This window comes from Polypterus senegalus, chromosome 10, assembly GCF_016835505.1.
Source record: "Polypterus senegalus isolate Bchr_013 chromosome 10, ASM1683550v1, whole genome shotgun sequence".
Taxonomy (NCBI): Eukaryota; Metazoa; Chordata; class Cladistia; order Polypteriformes; family Polypteridae; genus Polypterus; species Polypterus senegalus.
This window is the reverse complement of record NC_053163.1, coordinates 128,984,151-129,002,924: the sequence shown is the minus strand read 5'-3', so window position 1 is coordinate 129,002,924 and position 18,774 is coordinate 128,984,151. Positions and strand designations below refer to the sequence as shown.

Below are 18,774 nucleotides of genomic sequence, written 5' to 3'. Positions count from 1 at the left end.
TAAACATAACCTCCCTTGACTTGTATGCCACACATTATGATATTTAACCTAACATCTTATTAGTCTCCATGACTGTATCTGACCAGTCCTCTGTGATTGTCAGGCCCTTCTTATAAAGGGTATTTTCAATTTTCTGACCTGCTATTGTGTATTCAAATCTCACATTTCTGCTCTTACATTTACTTATATTAAATTTCCCTGTCACATATCTGCCACAAGCCAGTGTACTGTCTAGGTCCCTGTATAACAATTTAGATGGATCTGCGTTATCTGTCCTTCTACATAGTCTGATATCGTTTACAAACTTGACCAGCTTATTGATATACGTATATTCTTGAGATTCACTGAGCACAAACCTTATTAGCAGCACTGGGGGACAATCAATGTGTTGGTTTTCATGTATGACACCGTAAATAGGAAAGGGTGTGAGATGAAAGGGTGCCAATAGAATTTCTTATCTTCTAAAGACTGCTCTATATTGTTCTGTGGTGTTAGTGTCACTGTGAACAGTGAGTGTGTTTTATGTGTTCTACAGTACTGTAAAAATATATAACAAAATATTTTTCCTTATTATTAACTGTTTATCTGTTCCTAACATTCAAGATGTTGAGCCAAACAAATTTAGTATTTTTGGTTTTATTTTGTTATTTTTTTCATTTATGTGGAACATGTTAAAATTTGGCAGCAAATTGTCGTTTTTCAGGAGCCCTGAAAATACTAAATTGGAATTGAATTGTCTAATGTCCGCTGTCATTTTGTCTTACGTTTTTAATACATTATTCTTAAAATTATGTATCATTGTCTTAATTAATCAATTCAATTTCATAGGGTCACTTATCCTTTCTGTACAGCATTTGTAAGGATTTGTAATCCTTTATTCACCACATGATATTTCTTGTATTTGGAGTTTGTCAAGTTTTGCATACCCCAACTTACTCTCCAGAGAGTTTTGGGTTCAGACCACAGGGTCAATTATTTGTACAGCGCCCCTTGGAGCAATTGTGGGTGAAGGGCCTTGCTCAAGGGCCCAATGGAGTAGCATTCCCTATCACTGCCAGGATTCAAACCAGCAACCTTTAAGTTACAAGCCCAGATCCTTTAGACAGAGAGCCACCAGTCCACCCTAGTATTTACGTTACTGTAAATGTAAAAATTGCACTTTGACCATGCCCTTAAATTTTCAAACTTAGGGACACAAAAATGATATTAGTGTAAAGCCCTGGATCACCAAACAGTCTCCTCACCAAGACTAAGGGGAATTCAGATTGGCCTAGAAGGTATCCTTTAGTAGGGGGATGCATGTTATTGCTTTTTCCACAACACTGGCTATGCAACTGCTGTACATCATGACCAGAATTTGAGTTTAAAAATCAAATTATACAGAATACTGGATTTGAGCAATCCAGAAACTATTAAAAAGCTTTCAGAAACTACTTTTGTTTTGCATAGTTAACATTAGGCTTAACACACCAGTAACAAAAATAGTATTATTTAATCAGCTCAACCATCAGAAATGTAACCAAAAGCCAGTTGACTGATGTCTCCCTTCTATTTTGTGTCAAAAAGTGTGTGGCATGGTTTGCACTCCTTACAGTTTATTGCCCTGGGTTCCAGACATGTAACTTTTGTTTTCAGCCTAAGCCCTGGGCCTTCATTACTCTGAGTGATGTAATGAATAGACTGGAAATAAACTATAATGAGTAGTGGGTGGCATGGTGGTGCAGTGGTAGCATTGCTGCCTTGCAACAATGAGACTAAGGTTTGTGTTCCGGGTGCTCACTGCATTGAGTTTACATGTCCTGGGTGCTCCAGTGTTCCCCCACAGTCCAAAGACAATGAGGTTAGGTGAATTGGCATTGCTGACTTGGCGTGTGTGTGTGTGTGTGCGTGTGTGTGTGTGAGTCGTGTCTGTTAACCTTGCGATGGACCGCCGCCCTGTCTGGCGATTTTTTCCTGCCCATTGCTTGATGACTGCTCAGGATAAACAGGTTTCATGATTGATGATGAGCAAAACAGCCAAGCTTCTTTTCATGGACAGTTTCATGAAATTGATGGTAAAATTAGTTTTGCTTGCAATTTCACAAAACATACCAAAATGTTTTTTCTGGTGTTTTTTGGTTGGAAAGTAACAAATACTTCTCACTCTCTATGGTTCAATTTTGTAAAAAAAAGTGAAAACGCTTGTGTAGATAGATGTTTTAAAATATTTTTAAAAAGAAAAAGTAGTAGTGTTGACATATCATTAGTTTGACTCAATAAGCAGGCAACAGAATTCTGAAGAAGCTGCAGCTTATTTTACAAGTTTAGCTGGGGTATAAAACAATAAAGCGTTACAGTAGACTAACCTTGATGTGATTAATTAATTAATTAGTGCCTCAGCAGCAGATTAGAACAATTAAAAGATAAGCAATCTAACCTACAGTACTTTGTGAGTGTTTAGAGTTATACAATTACAAAAGCACTCAATTAGTTATCAAAGTGTCATTCATGTATTCATTTTCTTACTTATAAAACTGTGTAATTAAACTTGCTGAAGAATAATTATTTTTCAGTCCCACTTTAATCACTGTCTGTGTTTTCTCTTTAACTCTGGTTTCCTCCCAAATCCATAAAATACTTGTGTTAGATTAATTGGTCACTCTAAATTGGCCCAGTGTGGGCCTGTGTGTATGAGTTTACCTTCCAAAAGACTGCCTGGTTTCTGCATTGTGTTCAGTCTCCTCATAGCAGATTGAAACTTTTGCACATTTTAATTGATAAAGTGGATGCAGAGTTTAGAAGAGTGAATAAGTAAATATGAATATTATTTTTCCTGATTTTGCTAATGTAAGATAGCTCTTTCAGATGGTTATAGGATGTGCATAATCCTAATATTGCCTCAGTATTCTGAACAATTCTGCGGTGGGCTGGCCCCCTGCCCGGGGTTTGTTTCCTGCCTTGTGCCCTGTGTTGGCTGGGACTGGCTCCAGCAGACCTCCATGACCCTGTAGTTAGGATATAGCGGGTTGGATATTGGATGGCTATTCTGAACAATTTGTTGCCTCAAATGTGCAGACTCCTCCTCAATACAGATATAGTATCAGTCCATGGAGACATGGTAGCGTACTGGTTAATGCTGCCACCTGACTTCAACTTGGATTTACTTTCCCCTTGGCCAATACCTACAGTGGATTTTTAAAGTATTCACTTTCAACACATTTTATTTTGTGGTAGATTTACTTTTAAATGAAAATTTTGCCATTTTTGCCCATCAATCTACACTCAGTAACCTATAATGACAAAGTGGAAGCATATTTTCAGAAAGGTTTGCAAATGTTTTAAAAATCAAAAACTGAAATTTTTATTTATATATGTATTCAGGCCTTTTGCTGTGGCACTCAAATTTGTCATCATTTGCATCCTGCTTGCTTTATTTACCCTTGAGGTGTTTCTAGAACTTGATTGGATTGATTAAATTGATAGGACATCATTTAGAAAAGCACACATCTGCGCATGTAAGGTTCTACAGTTCACACTGCATGTCAGGACAAAAACCAGAACATGAAGTCCAAGGAACTCTCTGTAGAACTCTGGGGTAAAACTGTGATGAGGCACATATCAGGGAAAATAACTATTTTTAAAGCTTTGGGGTTTCTGTGGAGCACAGTGGCCTCAATAATTGTGAAATGGAAGATGTTTGGATCCACCAGAACTCTTTCTAGAGTTTGCCACCCAGCCAAAGTGAGTAATCAAAATGGGTCTTGGTCAGGGAGGCAACCAAGAACCCATGATTACTTGAACAGAGCTTCAGATGCCCACTGCTGAAATGGGAGAACCTGACAGAATGATGACCATCTCGGCAACACTCCACAAATCAGGCATTTATTCAAGCTACTCAAGATTAAAAGGCATATGACAGCCCACTTGAAGTTTGCCAAATGGTATTTAAACGACTGTGGTCTGATGAGACAAAAACTCTTTGGACAGAACTCCAAACTCAATATCTGGCGTAGACCAAGCACTGCTCATCACCTGCCCAGTGCCATCCCTGCGGTGAAGTATGGTGGTGGCATCATCATCTTCTGGGGTGATTCTCAGTGAAAGGGAAAGGGTGACTGCTCAGAATTAAGGGAAGGGTGATTTTAGCCAAAAACAAAGATTGCCTCAAAGGAAACCTGCTCCAGAGTGCATGTAACCTGAGACTGGGGTGAAAGTTCAACTTTCAGAGCAACAATGACATGAATCATATAGCCAAGCCAACTCAACACTGGAATGGCTTCAAAACAAGTTGCTGACTCTTCTTGAGCAGTCCAGCCTAGGCCCAGATTTAAACCCCATTGAGCATCTGTGGAGAGACCTGAAGATGGCAGTTTACAGATGCTTCCCATGCAATCTAATAGAGCTTGAAAGGATCTTCCAGGTAGAATGGGATAAACTGGCTAAATCCCTGCCTGCAAACCCTGCAGAGAGTTAGTCAAGAAGACTTAAAGCTGTAATTTCTAATAAAGAGGCTTTAACAAAGTACCGAATTAAAGGTCTTAATACTTGTATCAATGAGAAATTACAGGATTGAGGATAACAGAATGTTAGGTTATACAGCACAATGTGTAGAGTACAAATACACAGAGGTTCTGCTCAAGCTTTATAATGCACTGGTGAGACCTCATCTGGAGTACCGTGTGCAATTTTGGTATCTTGGCTACAAAAAGGACATAGCAGAGCTAGAAAAAGTCCATAGAAGTGCAATGCGACTGATTCCAGGGCTGCAGGGGATGAGGAGAAAGAAAAGAGAGAGCCTTTCCTGTTCAAGCAAATTGAGATTAAGAGGTAACATATTGAAGTTTTTAAAATTATGAAGAGAATTAGAACAGTGGATCAAGATTGTTAAATTAAAATGAGTTCACCAAGAACACAATTAGAATCTTATTAAAGGTATTGTGTTTTTTTTTTTGTTTTTTTTTTACACAGAGAACCATAGACATATTAGAGAAGTTACCAAGTAGTGTGGTAACTACTACTAGGACTTTAAGGACATTCAAAACTCAACTTGATGTTATTTTAGAGGAATTAGCTAGATAGGATTGATGGACTTTGTTGGGCTCAATGGCCTGTTTTCATATTTCTAAGGTCTTTCTCTGAATGGCCTTATCTTGTCTGTTGTAAAAAAACAAAGAAATTCATCCTTTCTGCCCTTTTTAAATCTTCTTATTCAATTACTGGTTCAAGTAGAGCTGAAACCTGTTCTACTTACTTTCAGCACAATATGGAATGCCAGTCAATCACAGGGCACACTCATATGCACTTACTAATGCAGGGCCAAAAGCCAGTCAACATAACTTGCACATCATTAAGATGAAGGAGGAAATTTCACTACTCATAGAAAGGTTATCCAGACAATGGCCAGACTTGTCATCATATCCTGATCTCTGCAGTTTTCAGGCAAATGTTTTAATGTTGTTGCATGTAGTGGGAAAGTAGGTTCAGAAAATGGATGGATGGATAATATCAATTAATTAATGAAAACAAATGAAATTCTGCAAATAAGGGGAAACTATACTGGCCCTGAATACATTACAATATTATAACATTAGAAAAATCTAGACAAGAACAGACCAAAGCTCACCAGTCCTATCCACATTATTTCTTTAAAATAACATCAAGTCCAGCTTTGGAGGTTCCTAAAGTCCTACTGTTTACTACAATATTTGGTAACTTATTCCATGCGTCTAGGTTCTCTGTGAAAAGAAAAACTTCCTAATGTTTGTGTAGCCATATTTGTTCAGCCAGTATCTGAACAAATTTTTGTCTGATTCAGAAATTTTTATAAACTCTTCCACTTGAACGCAATAAGCTGAGCCAACAATTAATACAAATTAACATCTTTCTTTCTTTCTTTTCTCCCGTCTTTGCTATGGGCAAAGAACTTCACAGTGATATTCAATAAAACAAAAGAAAATATAACTGATCCGTCTGTAACTCTTAAGAACACGACGACGGCTCAGTACCAGAATGTCTTCCCTGCTGCTGTCACATGACATTTAAAGACATGAGACAAACTCCCCCGCAGCTTCACCAATTAACTGGTCTCATGCTGCGCAGAACCTTGTTCTGGGTGGAACCCATGTGTGTCAATGGCAGCATATTTTCTCTGGGTCATTTGAATTTGAGAAGAAAGCCTTTGCTCCTGTGTTCACTTTTGCAGCCAGAGAAAAATGAGACATTGTTAAAGTCAGGAGTTAAAAAATATATACATATTCACAGATATAGATATCTGCAGTAACACAAGCTGGTCACAGTTGCTGTTCTAAATTACTCCTTAATTTACCAAAGTCACATAGTTTATTGTCAGGCACTCAAAAGAAAAAAATCATCTCTCTTTCTCATTTCCACTTGCTACGGATGCCATTGTAAGGGCACTGGGCAAACAGACATTTTTGTTAAATGTGTCATTCTAATGAGAAAACAAAAATTGTTACACTGTGTGCTTTAATGTTTCATGTGCATCTGGCATGCGAGCTGTCTGTAGCTGCCAGACCGGGACTTGAGTGAGAGCTTAGTTGGATATATGCCTAAAATCTGAGAGGCCTGATGCATGATATCCCAGCAAAAATTTGTGGAGTTCATTGAAGTAGAGAGACTGTGTGACCTGAAGTCACTATAATGACTGTCAAGTTCTTTGAAATGTTTTGCTTTTTATTGAAGTGTTTGTTGTTATCTAGCAGGTATGCAATCCTTCGAGGGGTGTGAAGTTGTCACTTTCAGGGATACTTGCTTAGGCTAGTTCAGTACAGAAGGAGGTACCTATAAAAGGAGGAGTTGACACTGGACACAGAAATTTACAGACACCCACACTCTCACATTGGCACAGTTCTAAGTCACCAGACAAACTAAACTGCATTCATTTTGGATTTTGAAAGAAAGATTATCTGAAGAAACAGATACAGGAAGAACATGTAAACTACTGTAAAAGACATCTGAAAATGAATCTCCTAGACCTTTTAAAAAGGCAGCACCAAAATAACCCTTCAACTCATTAAAATACTAAACTGATCCTTTGAAAAAGTGGTGCAGTTTTAAGCATTGCTGTCTCAAAGATCCAACAACCTTGGCTTGAATTCTGTGCCTGCTCAACATTTAAGTGGAGTTTGCTTATTCTCCTCTTTGTGTTTGAGTTTTCTCCATGTATATGTTAGGTTAACTGGTGATTCTAAATTGGCTCTATGTGGACATTTGTGTTAGTTGGCCTTGTGATGGACTCGCACCCTGCACAGTGCTGGTTCCTGCCATGACAGGCTCCCACTCAATGTGAATCTGAATTGGATTCATAGGCTCTAAGAATATTTTGTCAAGTTACAATATTAATATAGACTAGTGGGCTTTACCCACTGTTTGCTTCGCTCACCAACCCCCCAGCCTGCACTACGCACCAGGCACTTGGCATCTCTGCCGCTCACGTATTTGGATTTCACTTTCACTAAACAACAAATCCTTTATTTCTTGTGGATACGCTTCTTCACTGGGAAGAAACACTTCTTTTCCCTGATGGCAACACGAATTACACGATCTACAAGTCTCCGACTTAAAGTTTAAATCCGAAGAATATCTACATACTTCTGTCATATCACCTATGTCCATATATTCGATCTAGTTTCGCTGTTCTGTTATTTCACTGAGTAATAATTTCCTTTTGTTTGTGCTAATGCAATCTTTACTATCATTTTTTTGAGACTTTTGAAGTTTAGTACTTTCATTATCTCTAACCTGCTCTGCATGTGTATCACACCAATGTTTTTGAACTTGTTTATGACATTCTACTTTGTCATCTACTGTTTGTCTTTTATTTCTGGCCCCAGGCATGGTTAAATCTCTTGGCACAAAGTCTCTTCTCGCGAGACTTGAAATTATCTCTCTGAAAAAGTCACGTCTCATTCCAGGATTTTTTTATATAATAGAGAGACTTATATATATTGACTTAGATCTTGTTTTGATATAATAGTATGTAGATATTGGCACTAAGACATGCAAGTTTTTCATATTCTGTTCCCTAGGGTGCCTTCCATTTGAAGATTCATAAAAAGTACAGATATTTAGTACACTTGGATAATCAAAGTCAGTTACTGTGCCAGCAAAGGTAAATCTAAATATCAGTGCCTCAGCCACAAAATCATACCGAACAAATGATAATTTTACAATGTGGAGTGACTACAGTGCTCAGATATCCACATTTGGGATTTCACATAACTAGCGACTGAGTGTTCTTAGCTAATGATACAATTAACACTATAAACAAAAACAAATCAAAGCAACATACATGCATATATGCTCAAATTAACTAAATCTGCATAGGCCCAATAACCATACAGTGTGTGATATCACAACAGGGCTCCAGTTTAGTTTAACAAAACCAGATTAGCACCCTGTTGCACTTGTAATACTTCCACCACAAGTGATACATTTTTTTTGTTATTAAACCCATGTACACTACTGATCAAAACAATTTATAATACCTCAGTTTTTCTTCAAATGTAATCAGTTGAAATGCAATGAATGACCTAAAATGGTGAAAAGGTAATTGGTAGACTGCCAGAGGTTTAAATTTAAAGTTTAGGTTAGCAAATACTGAAATAAAGGAAATTTCAGAATGTTGCAAATGGGCCTTCTTCACGGAACAAAAAATATAGTTTACAACCTACTGATGTCCTGCAGCAATTAAAATAAATTAAGCCTTGCAAACTGAAGCAAAAATTTGCATGTATTGCTGATTACTTAAAACTGCCTGTCTGTTTGTCTGTCTTAAAGTAGAGTTGGAATGGACTTTGTTACTACACCCTTTAATTTTATGTTTTCCCATTTTTTTATTTTTATGTTATAACAACATTTTTGCTGTGACTAGCACTGGACAATAGCAAGCATTAAAAATATCAAAAATTTCCATGAAAAAAAATCTACCTTTCCTTGTCCATAATCCACATGTCAAATTACAAATGAGTATCTATTTAATAATTTTTTAGCAAAAAATACATGTGTTTTGCACATTGTGAATAAATGGCTTGTATTTTTTGCTAACAAATTATTAAACAGATACTCCTGGAAAAAGAAAGTAGTCCACAAACAAAATCCCTTGTTCATTAGTCAAGAGGTCAAAGTGTTTTCAATTAAAATTCATGATTCAATGTACTGCGGTGGGTTGGCACCCTGCCTGGGATTGTTTCCTGCCTTGTGCCCTGTGTTGGCTGGGATTGGCTCCAGCAGACCCCCGTGACCCTGTAGTTAGGATATAGCAGGTTGGATAATGGATGGATGTACTGGAGCTTCCCGTTTATGGACTTATTTAGAACCTGTAGTGGAAAAGTATTTTTATATTTTTGTTTGTAATGGAAAAGCTTTCTCTTTCTTCTTGGGTTAGTGGAGTAACACCATACGTAGTTTAATAACACAGCTGAAAAGATAAAAGGAACAAGTCAATGCCCTTCTAAACTGGTGTCATACGAGTGGCTGTGGATGTATACTTGAACAAGCCCAATGACAGACTTGCACACAGTGTTGCCCAGAAGGTTGCACAGTGCCTGAGCTGAGTAAATAGATTAGAATACCTATACAAATGGAATATTTGTATTTGTCAAATCAGTTTTATGTTCAAATGGGCGATGCTATCACTCTGAGTAATGGGCCATTCTTGCTAATGAAGGTAGCTAAATGAGAATTCAATGGCACAAGGGATTTATTGTTTGGTTTTTTTTTTTGGATTATAGGGTGGCAACCTTACTGCAATAGACTCACTGTGTTATTCTAGCATTTTAATGAAACCTTATGGATTAATTATTAATCCCCTGGCATAAACATTCTCATTATATAAGCAATGTACAGAAGCTACTGTATTGAAAAGGCAAATAAAATGTTAGGTTACATTATAAAAATTGTTAAATAAAAATCAAGGGACATTATTTTCAGACTATATAATGCACTAGTGAGACCACATTTGGAGTATTGCTTACAGTTCTGGTCACCATGCTACAAGAAAGACACAGCACTTGGAGCTGTGCGGAGGAGAGAGCAACCAAGTGCATCCCATAATGTATGGACATGTCCTGCTGTAGCAAGCTCAGAGAGTTAAACCTGCTTAGTTTCAAAAGGAGACTGCATGGAAACCTAATCCAGGTCTTCAAAATTCTCAAAGGCATTGTGATAAAGTAGATCTGAATTCTTTAAAATTAATGGTGAATCACACAGTCATGGACACTAGAAATTAAGGTGAAGTGCATTTAGAACTGAAGCCAAGAAGCACTTGATTACTCATGGAGTTTTGGGAATCTGGAACAAACTACCGAGTCATGTAGTTGCCAGCCCACCGCAGAAACTGGTGATTATGAAATCTAACTCAAATGATCACTCACTAAAATTATTTTAATTCCTGGTATTACTGAGTGTTATTAAAACAGAAGATATGGTAAACATAATGGGAAAGTGAAGTTTTGTACAGAATATACTGACTCATTACATGCAAACTGTATTTTTTGTAGTGTCTTTCTATATTAGACATTATCCCATGGTACTGTAAAGCCTAATTAGTATATAGTACATCCCTCCAATTTATTACATCCTTTACAGGTTCATAATAAGACAGAATCTACAAGAGCAGCATCAGATCTCTCCTTGCAGTCACTCATATGAATAATGTCTATCCATTATATATGTAGATGCCCATGGAGTCCAATTCTTAAGCCATAGGTATTGAGGCAGTAGGGGGCAAAAGGTTCAGTTTGGGAACAGTTTTCATAAATATGGCTTCTTCTCTGTCTTTCTTCATTGCCATCTCTTGTTACCCTCATCAGACAGGAGGTCAGTCCTGAGAGGTCAATCCTGAAATGGAGTGTCATTTAATAAATCATGTGCTGTCAAAGGGGGCATTCTTTTTTTGTAACAAGTGTGGGCTCAACCTCCTTCATGGCCATCCTTTTGATACTTCTGGATGCAAAGGTATCGAAAGTGGTCAACAACCTTCAGAGTCTCTCCAGAAATAGTAACTAATGGAGGCTTAATTATCTATCCATGTACAACATCTCTATTGCAGCATCTGTTTGAATCACTTTTTACAGACAAAATTACAGAAGAAAACTGATTAAGTTTTCTTGAATGAAGAACAAACTGCCTTCTCAAACACTGCATGGAAAGAAGAAATCAGTCCTGAGTGGAATGTTAGCCCATTACAGAAAACCTTCAGTCACACAAGACTACAAATGCCAGATTCCAGAGTAGCCAAAGAAGAACACCAAGGGCAGGAAAGGAGAACAAAGGAAGACACATTTAAAGTTTCACTCATAGGACTTCCTAACAGTATTGAGCAGTATGGGGTTGGGGGTATGAGTCCACTTTGGAGGTTTGCATGGGCTAAGATGCCCACATTGTATTGAACAGCAGGTGGGGTGGCCCCCTTTTGGAGTTTCTATCATGCTGTGGTACCCATATTTTATCAAAGAACTGGTGGGATGGGGCGCCCCTTGGAGGTTCATACCCACATTGTATAGAAGAATGCAGTCTTGGAGCAAAAAAAAAAATGTATTGCTGGTACTCAAGCCCAGTTAGCAATGCCTACCAGTTGGAGGACATGAGGCTAAAATCAGGACACGTCTTCCTTTTGGCAGACGTCTGGAAACTTACATGAGACCAATGTAGAGTCATCACTTAACATAACCTGCATTTTTTTTAAAGAATTTTAATGAAATCCGGGTCTGTGCATAAAATGTGTAAGAGCAGTAATAGTGTGTAACCCTGTATTGGGACATGAGTATGAAATGAGACCTGTAAGGTAGCAGTGCCAGTCATTAATCGACTGACCCTTCTCATTAGAGTGCAATTGTTTTTGCTTGAACATTTTACAGCTGAAGTACTGCCAGATTAAGTGGCATTGTCAGGGTCACACTGTGCCACAGTGAGCTAATGGTGAAAACGAGCTCTCCGCTTTATGATGTATAGGTCATATACGGTATGACATTACGCCACACTTCCTATCAATGAGAATGTGCGATTCCATCCATCCATCCATCCATCCATCCTCTTCCGCTTATCCGAGGTCGGGTCGCGGGGGCAGCAGCTTAAGCAGAGAGGCCCAGACTTCCCTCTCCCCGGCCACTTCTTCCAGCTCTTCCGGGAGAATCCCAAGGCGTTCCCAGGCCAGCCGGGAGACATAGTCCCTCCAGCGTGTCCTGGGTCTTCCCCGGGGCCTCCTCCCGGTTGGACGTGCCCGGAACACCTCACCAGGGAGGTGTCCAGGAGGCATCCTGATCAGATGCCCGAGCCACCTCATCTGACTCCTCTCGATGTGGAGGAGCAGCGGCTCTACTCTGAGTCCCTCCCAGATGACTGAGCTTCTCACCCTATCTTTAAGGGAAAGCCCAGACACCCTGCAGAGGAAACTCATTTCAGCCGCTTGTATTCGCGATCTCGTTCTTTCGGTCACTACCCATAGCTCATGACCATAGGTGAGGGCAGGAGCGTAAATCGACTGGTAAATTGAGAGCTTTGCCTTACGGCTCAGCTCCTTTTTCACCACGACAGACTGATGCAGAGCCCGCATCACTGCGGATGCCGCACTGATCCGCCTGTCGATCTCACGCTCCATTCTTCCCTCACTCGTGAACAAGACCCCGAGATACTTGAACTCCTCCACTTGGGGCAGGATCTCTCCCCCAACCCTGAGAGGGCACTCCACCCTTTTCCGGCTGAGGACCATGCTTTCGGATTTGGAGGTGCTGATTCTCATCCCAGCCGCTTCACACTCAGCTGCGAACCGATCCAGAGAGAGCTGAAGATCACGGCCTGATGAAGCAAACAGGACAACATCATCTGCAAAAAGCAGTGACCCAATCCTGAATCCACCAAACCGGACCCCTTCAACACCCTGGCTGCGCCTAGAAATTCTGTCCATAAAAGTTATGAACAGAATCGGTGACAAAGGGCAGCCCTGGTGGAGTCCAACTCTCACTGGAAACGGGCTCGACTTACTGCCGGCAATGCGGACCAAGCTCTGGAAGGCATGTTAGTGGGATTGAGGAGGTCTTCGAAGTACTCCTCCCACCGTCCCACGTCGAGGTCAGCAGCGCACCATCCCCACTATATACGGTGTTGACACTGCACTGCTTCCCCCTCCTGAGACACCGGACGGTGGACCAGAATCTCCTCGAAGCCGTCCGAAAGTCGTTCTCCATGGCCTCTCCAAACTCCTCCCATGCCCGAGTTTTTGCCTCAGCAACAACCGAAGCCGCGTTCTGCTTGGCCTGCCGGTACCTATCAGCTGCCTCCAGAGACCCACAGGACAAAAAAGTCCTATAGGACTCCTTCTTCAGCTTGACGGCATCCCTCACCGCCGGTGTCCACCAACGGGTTCGGGATTGCCGCCACGACAGGCACCGACCACCTTGCGGCCACAGCTCCGGTCAGCCGCCTCAACAATAGAGGCACGGAACATGGCCCATTCGGACTCAATGTCCCCCACCTCCCTCGGGACGTGGTTGAAGTTCTGCCGGAGGTGGGAGTTGAAGCTACTTCTGACAGGGGACTCTGCCAGCCGTTCCCAGCAGACCCTCACAACACGTTTGGGCCTACCAGGTCTGACCAGCATCTTCCCCCACCATCGAAGCCAACTCACCACCAGGTGGTGATCAGTTGACAGCTCCGCCCCTCTCTTCACCCGAGTGTCCAAGACATATGGCCGCAAGTCCGACGACACGACCACAAAGTCGATCATCGACCTGAGGCCTAGGGTGTCCTGGTGCCAAGTGCACATATGAACACCCTTATGCTTGAACATGGTGTTCGTTATGGACAATCCGTGGCGAGCACAGAAGTCCAATAACAAAACACCGCTCGGGTTCAGATCGGGGGCCATTCCTCCCAATCACGCCCTTCCAGGTCTCACTGTCATTGCCCACGTGAGCATTGAAGTCTCCCAGCAAAATGAGGGAATCCCAGAAGGTATGCCCTCTAGCAACCCCTCAGAGACTCCAAAAGGGTGGATACTCCAAACTGCTGTTCGCGCATACGCACAAACAACAGTCAGGACCCTTCCCCCACCCGGGCGGAGGGAGGCCACCCTCTCGTCCACGGGGTAAACCCCAATGCACAGGCTCGGAGTCGGGGGGCAATAAGTATGCCCACACCTGCTCGGCGCCTCTCACCGGGGGCAACTCCAGAGTGGTAGAGAGTCCAGCCCCTCTCAAGGAGATTGGTTCCAGAGTCCAAGCTGTGCGAGGTGAGTCCGACTATATCTAGCGGAACCTCTCGACCCTCGCGCACTAGCTCAGGCTCCTTCCCTTCAGAGAGGTGACATTCCACGTCCCAAGAGCCAGTTTCTGTAGCCGAGGATCAGACCGCCAAGGTCCCGCCTTCGGCCACCACCCAACTCACACTGCACCCAACCTCCTTGGCCCCTCCCATAGGTGGTGAGCCCATGGGGAGGAGGACCCACGTTACCTCTTCGGGCTGTGCCCAGCCGAGCCCCATGGGTGTAGGCCCGGCCACCAAGCCCCACCTCCAGGCCTGGCTCCAGGGGGGGGGCCCCGGTGACCCGCGTCCGGGCAAGGGAAAACGTCGTCCACAGTTTTTATTTTTCATTGGAGGTTTATTGAACCGCTCTTTGTCTCATCCCTCACCTAGGACCAGTTTGCCTTGGGTGGCCCTACCAGGGGCATAAAGCCCCGGACAACATAGCTCCTAGGATCATTGGGACACGCAAACCCCTCCACCACGATAAGGTGACGGTTCAAGGAGGAGATGTGCGATTCCTTACTTAAAAAAAAAAAAAAAAAGTACAGTGTAATGCAAAAAACACGTAAGTATTCCAAGTGTTAATAATGTATCGGACTGTTAGTTTTGTGCTAATTCGCCGCAGTGAAATTATTACGGTTAAGCGTCACTGTAATGTTTCCGTCTCACATACATCAGCAATTATTTTTTTGAGTACGGTCTAAGTAAAATGCTTGGCGTCTTTTAAGTCTAGTGTAATTACTGAGCGTCTCTGTCATAGGCTTAAAAAAGTCTCACGAGATTGAAAATAATGACAAGAAACCAGGCCCATCCCATTTTTAGAAGTAACGCTTGTAAAGGGGAACTTCAAGGCGGATAAATAAGGCGGTTTATGGGCGTGGTATACCCATTCAGAGTCCCGTAGAAAAATAGAGGAGGCGGGACCTAAGTTTTAGTTTGCCTTTGCCTTGTCGATCTCGGTGCTCTGAAAGTGCCTGTGCGCAGACTCAATACATACTTTTCAAAACGAGACACATATGTCGGTGCTCTCGCATCAATACCTCAACAAAGAGTTTGCAATTTGTGGTAATCCTCTAGATGAAAACAAGAACAGTAATTCAGGTTTTAAACAACCGTTTGAAATACGAGCCCAGTGAGACAGAATAGACGCTGCCGCTCGATGAACAAGAGATTTGAGGAGGAACGTCACCGTACGTAAGGACGCTGTGGCGGCCGCGCAGATGTCCCTTCACCCGGCTAAGCAACAGCGGCACAAATTCCTGAAAACGATGGTGTGAGTCGAGTAGTAATGGGCGCTGAGTGCAGCCACCTAGCGTGGCCCTGTTACTCCGGCCGAAATTAGAGGAGAGGCGACAGTTGAGTCCGCAATGTCTGACCCGAGCTGCTGGAGTGTTGTCCCGGGCGGGAAAGCGCACTTTGTCCCAGGAGCTCTGCTGCAACGTTCCAAGAGGTAAATGGGCACACAAAGAGGCGGCTGTACATGAGCTATTGTGATCCAAAACAATTCTGATTGTTTGGGATATCAAGCGGGAGGTACAGATTATTCTGGGGACAAAGGGGACAGGCGGGTTGTGGGGACAAAAAGATCCTGGGTCTATCCAGTGCCGGCGCAGTGGTCGGTACACGTGCCCCGGTGATCACAACCCATCGCGGAGTCCCATTGTTCAGTTTGGGGTTTGTTTATATCATTCTTAATTACCTTTTGAGGTGGGGTATATATCATGTAAACCAAAAGAAAATAACGTGGAAAAGCAACCTGTTGCAGCTACCATAATATGCCACTGGTTGTGAATCTGAACTGGAGACAAATAAGATATTCGAACCACGGTTCGCTTAATTAGACTTTCGGGGGTCAATTAGAGCTGCTTTTTTAGGCTCTTAGTACGTTTTGTGAAAGGGTGGATGTAGTGGGCTGGCGTTGTGCACACTAGAACTTTCTTTGGTCGGATAGAGTGAGGGAACTCAACCTTTAGTTTGAGGCTGCAGATTTTTTTTACTGATCTGTAGCTCAGATGACTCTTTCATTTATCCTAGTAGATAATGTGGTGGCGAATTGGCATGTTGCGTTTCATTGTGAGCTCTTGGTGATTGCAGGACTTGGCTCCTTTTACTCATATTTTCTATGCCTGACATACTTAATTAGCATTCATTTTTATTCCTATGGTGTCCTTCACTTAGTAACAAGAAAATCATGATGAGAAAAGACCAGTAACTGCATACCTTTGTGATTGAGTAACTACTGGCCAAGTTATCACCTTGGCTGTTGTCTAAACTACTACAACAAGTAACTGATTGTAGGAGATCAGTTAATTAATGCTTAATAAACCTCATGGAAAGGTCCTGAACTAAGAGAGTATTTGGTTCGGTTGTCTCTGGTGAAATGAATGTATCCTTTGTTCTGTTTTTATTCTGCACTGTTGCCTAATGAAAGCCCTAAGGGTCAACTGCAAAAAACAAACAAAAAAAAAAATGCCATGGAACCTGGGATGTGTTAAATTTGTTTTTTGTGCTCCAGCTGGAAATGTTCATGGTTTCACTTTATATCTGGTCATCACAACTTCCCCTTACATGCTGTAAACAAAGGGCACATGGAATAATTCTAGCTGCCTTGTTTTACTTTCTGTTACTATATCCCTCATATTCAGCTTTTTGTTTTTGATTTATAGGAGTATGCAGAGTTTATATTCCCAATCATTGTTGACGAACACAGTGAAATTGTGCAGTTTCTGAATATTTTTTAACCTGTGAAAAAGTCACGGTTGCAGTGAATTACACTAATAGCACACAACCTCTTTTTTTTTTTTTTTTTTTTCTTCGTGGCTTACTTATGGCCCTTTTTAGTACGCAGTCTGTGATTTGTCTTGTACTGTGAGCAAATAATGCACAAATTGCAAATATATTGTAAGGTGTTATGTACTGCATATCATTGAACACACACTAGAAGAAAGGCAGGAAATGGGTAGTCAAATTTAGTTTTCACAAAATCATCCATTGACTATATAGTCCAAACTTAGGATGCCAGTGGGATAGAGACAATCCTAGATGCCCATGGCATAAGGTAGGAGCCACTTCTGGAAAGAGTACCACTCCTTTACTTACACAAGGCCAGTTTAGAGGTTCCGTTGAGGTATCTTGACTGGTCCTGGAGTGAAACTTTACTTCCTGCAATTTTGAGTCAGCAAGGCTACGTGTCACTATGTTGTCTGCATTTCTGAATCAGTCTTCATTTTATATCAAGAGTATGACTGTCTAATCCTTCATGAAACAATTAACTTTAGTCATTAAAGGAGTTATTAAACCTATAGTCGCATGTAGGTGATTGTCTGATGTCTGCACTGTTTTCTCAAACTCTCTGGTACCTCTAGACTCACAAACCTTGCAAATGGTCCTTCAATGCCTTACTTCTCTCTGGATCCACCTTGGATATCCCTTCAAACAGAGTCAGAGAAGTGTCAGGTTCAAATACTTAATGCATTTGGTTAATTTATTTGGTAACTCAAAATTGGCTTAATATGGTAATATTGGGCAAGTAATACATTTTATTAATTGGTAACTCAAAATAGGCTTAGTATGGTAAATACTGGGCAAGTGTGCACTTGCAAATTGTGCTCCTGTAGGACAGCAGAATGATTGAACCTGCAGTGAATGTACTAAATGCATTCAGAATGGCAGGGTCTTTAAGCTGCTAATTTTATAGAAAATAACCTAAAGTTTTCAAATGTGCTTAATCTAATTCAGGTTGCTGGATTAGGATCTGGAACTTTTTCTTGCAGCACTTGGCGCTAGGCTGAAAACTGATGGGCTAATGCCTTGCCCAAGACTAAGACCCCATTCCTACATGTACAGGCTGACAGTTTACGATTGCCCATTAAACCTAAACTGCCTGTCTTTTGAAAAAAGGAGTACCCACCGAAAATCCAACATAGATGCGTGGAGAACGTTCACAGTCCATTACTGACATCAACTGGGTTTAGAGTTTGAACACAAGATGTTTGACAAATCAGATAGCAGTCCTTCCCACTTCACTGCTTGTCAGTTTTCCATATTTATATATATATATTTTTTTTTTGACGTGATCATGAATTTTTCAAATATTGATTCTAATACTGATGTTGTGTTTTAATATAAAGTTTTGAGTTTTTGCAAGTAGGACAGTAGTTTTGAGTTATGGTAGTTATATTTACTAAACATGTCACTGGAGAATGGCGACATGCTGCTTGCTAGTTAGCACATGCAGGTAACAATTTTACTGTACTCAGTCTGTGTATGTGACAGTAATGATCTTATAAAGCGATAATACATTGTATTATGGTATGTGTGGTATAGTATCTGACCCAGTAGACAGGATGCCCCCTGAACCATATGATTTTCACATTGGTGCTTTTCTCAACAAATGTAGAAATCTGAATTTAGCAGTTTAATTTTATAATGGCTTGTCACTAAGCTAACCCAACTTGACTTAATGAAAGTAAGCAATTTATTGGAGGACTGTGATAGCTGGATTTGTGAAAGGTTCTACATTTAAAAAAAAAA

General features: G+C 41.2%; 1 protein-coding gene across 8 annotated transcripts in view; it reads left to right on the top strand.

Annotated features, from left to right (window-relative positions):
• Positions 1–18,774, top strand: part of mast3b (microtubule associated serine/threonine kinase 3b) — a 198,735-nt gene that overhangs the window by 56,724 nt on the left and 123,237 nt on the right. Inside the window, exon 1 of one of the 8 annotated variants that reach the window (XM_039766606.1) lies at positions 14,790–15,691. The exons of the other annotated variants lie outside the window; for them this stretch is intronic. Coding sequence (XP_039622540.1) covers positions 15,609–15,691 — 83 coding nt within the window. The 5' untranslated portion in view covers positions 14,790–15,608. Of the gene's footprint in view, positions 1–14,789; positions 15,692–18,774 lie in introns of those variants that run through there. 8 annotated transcript variants of the gene reach the window in all.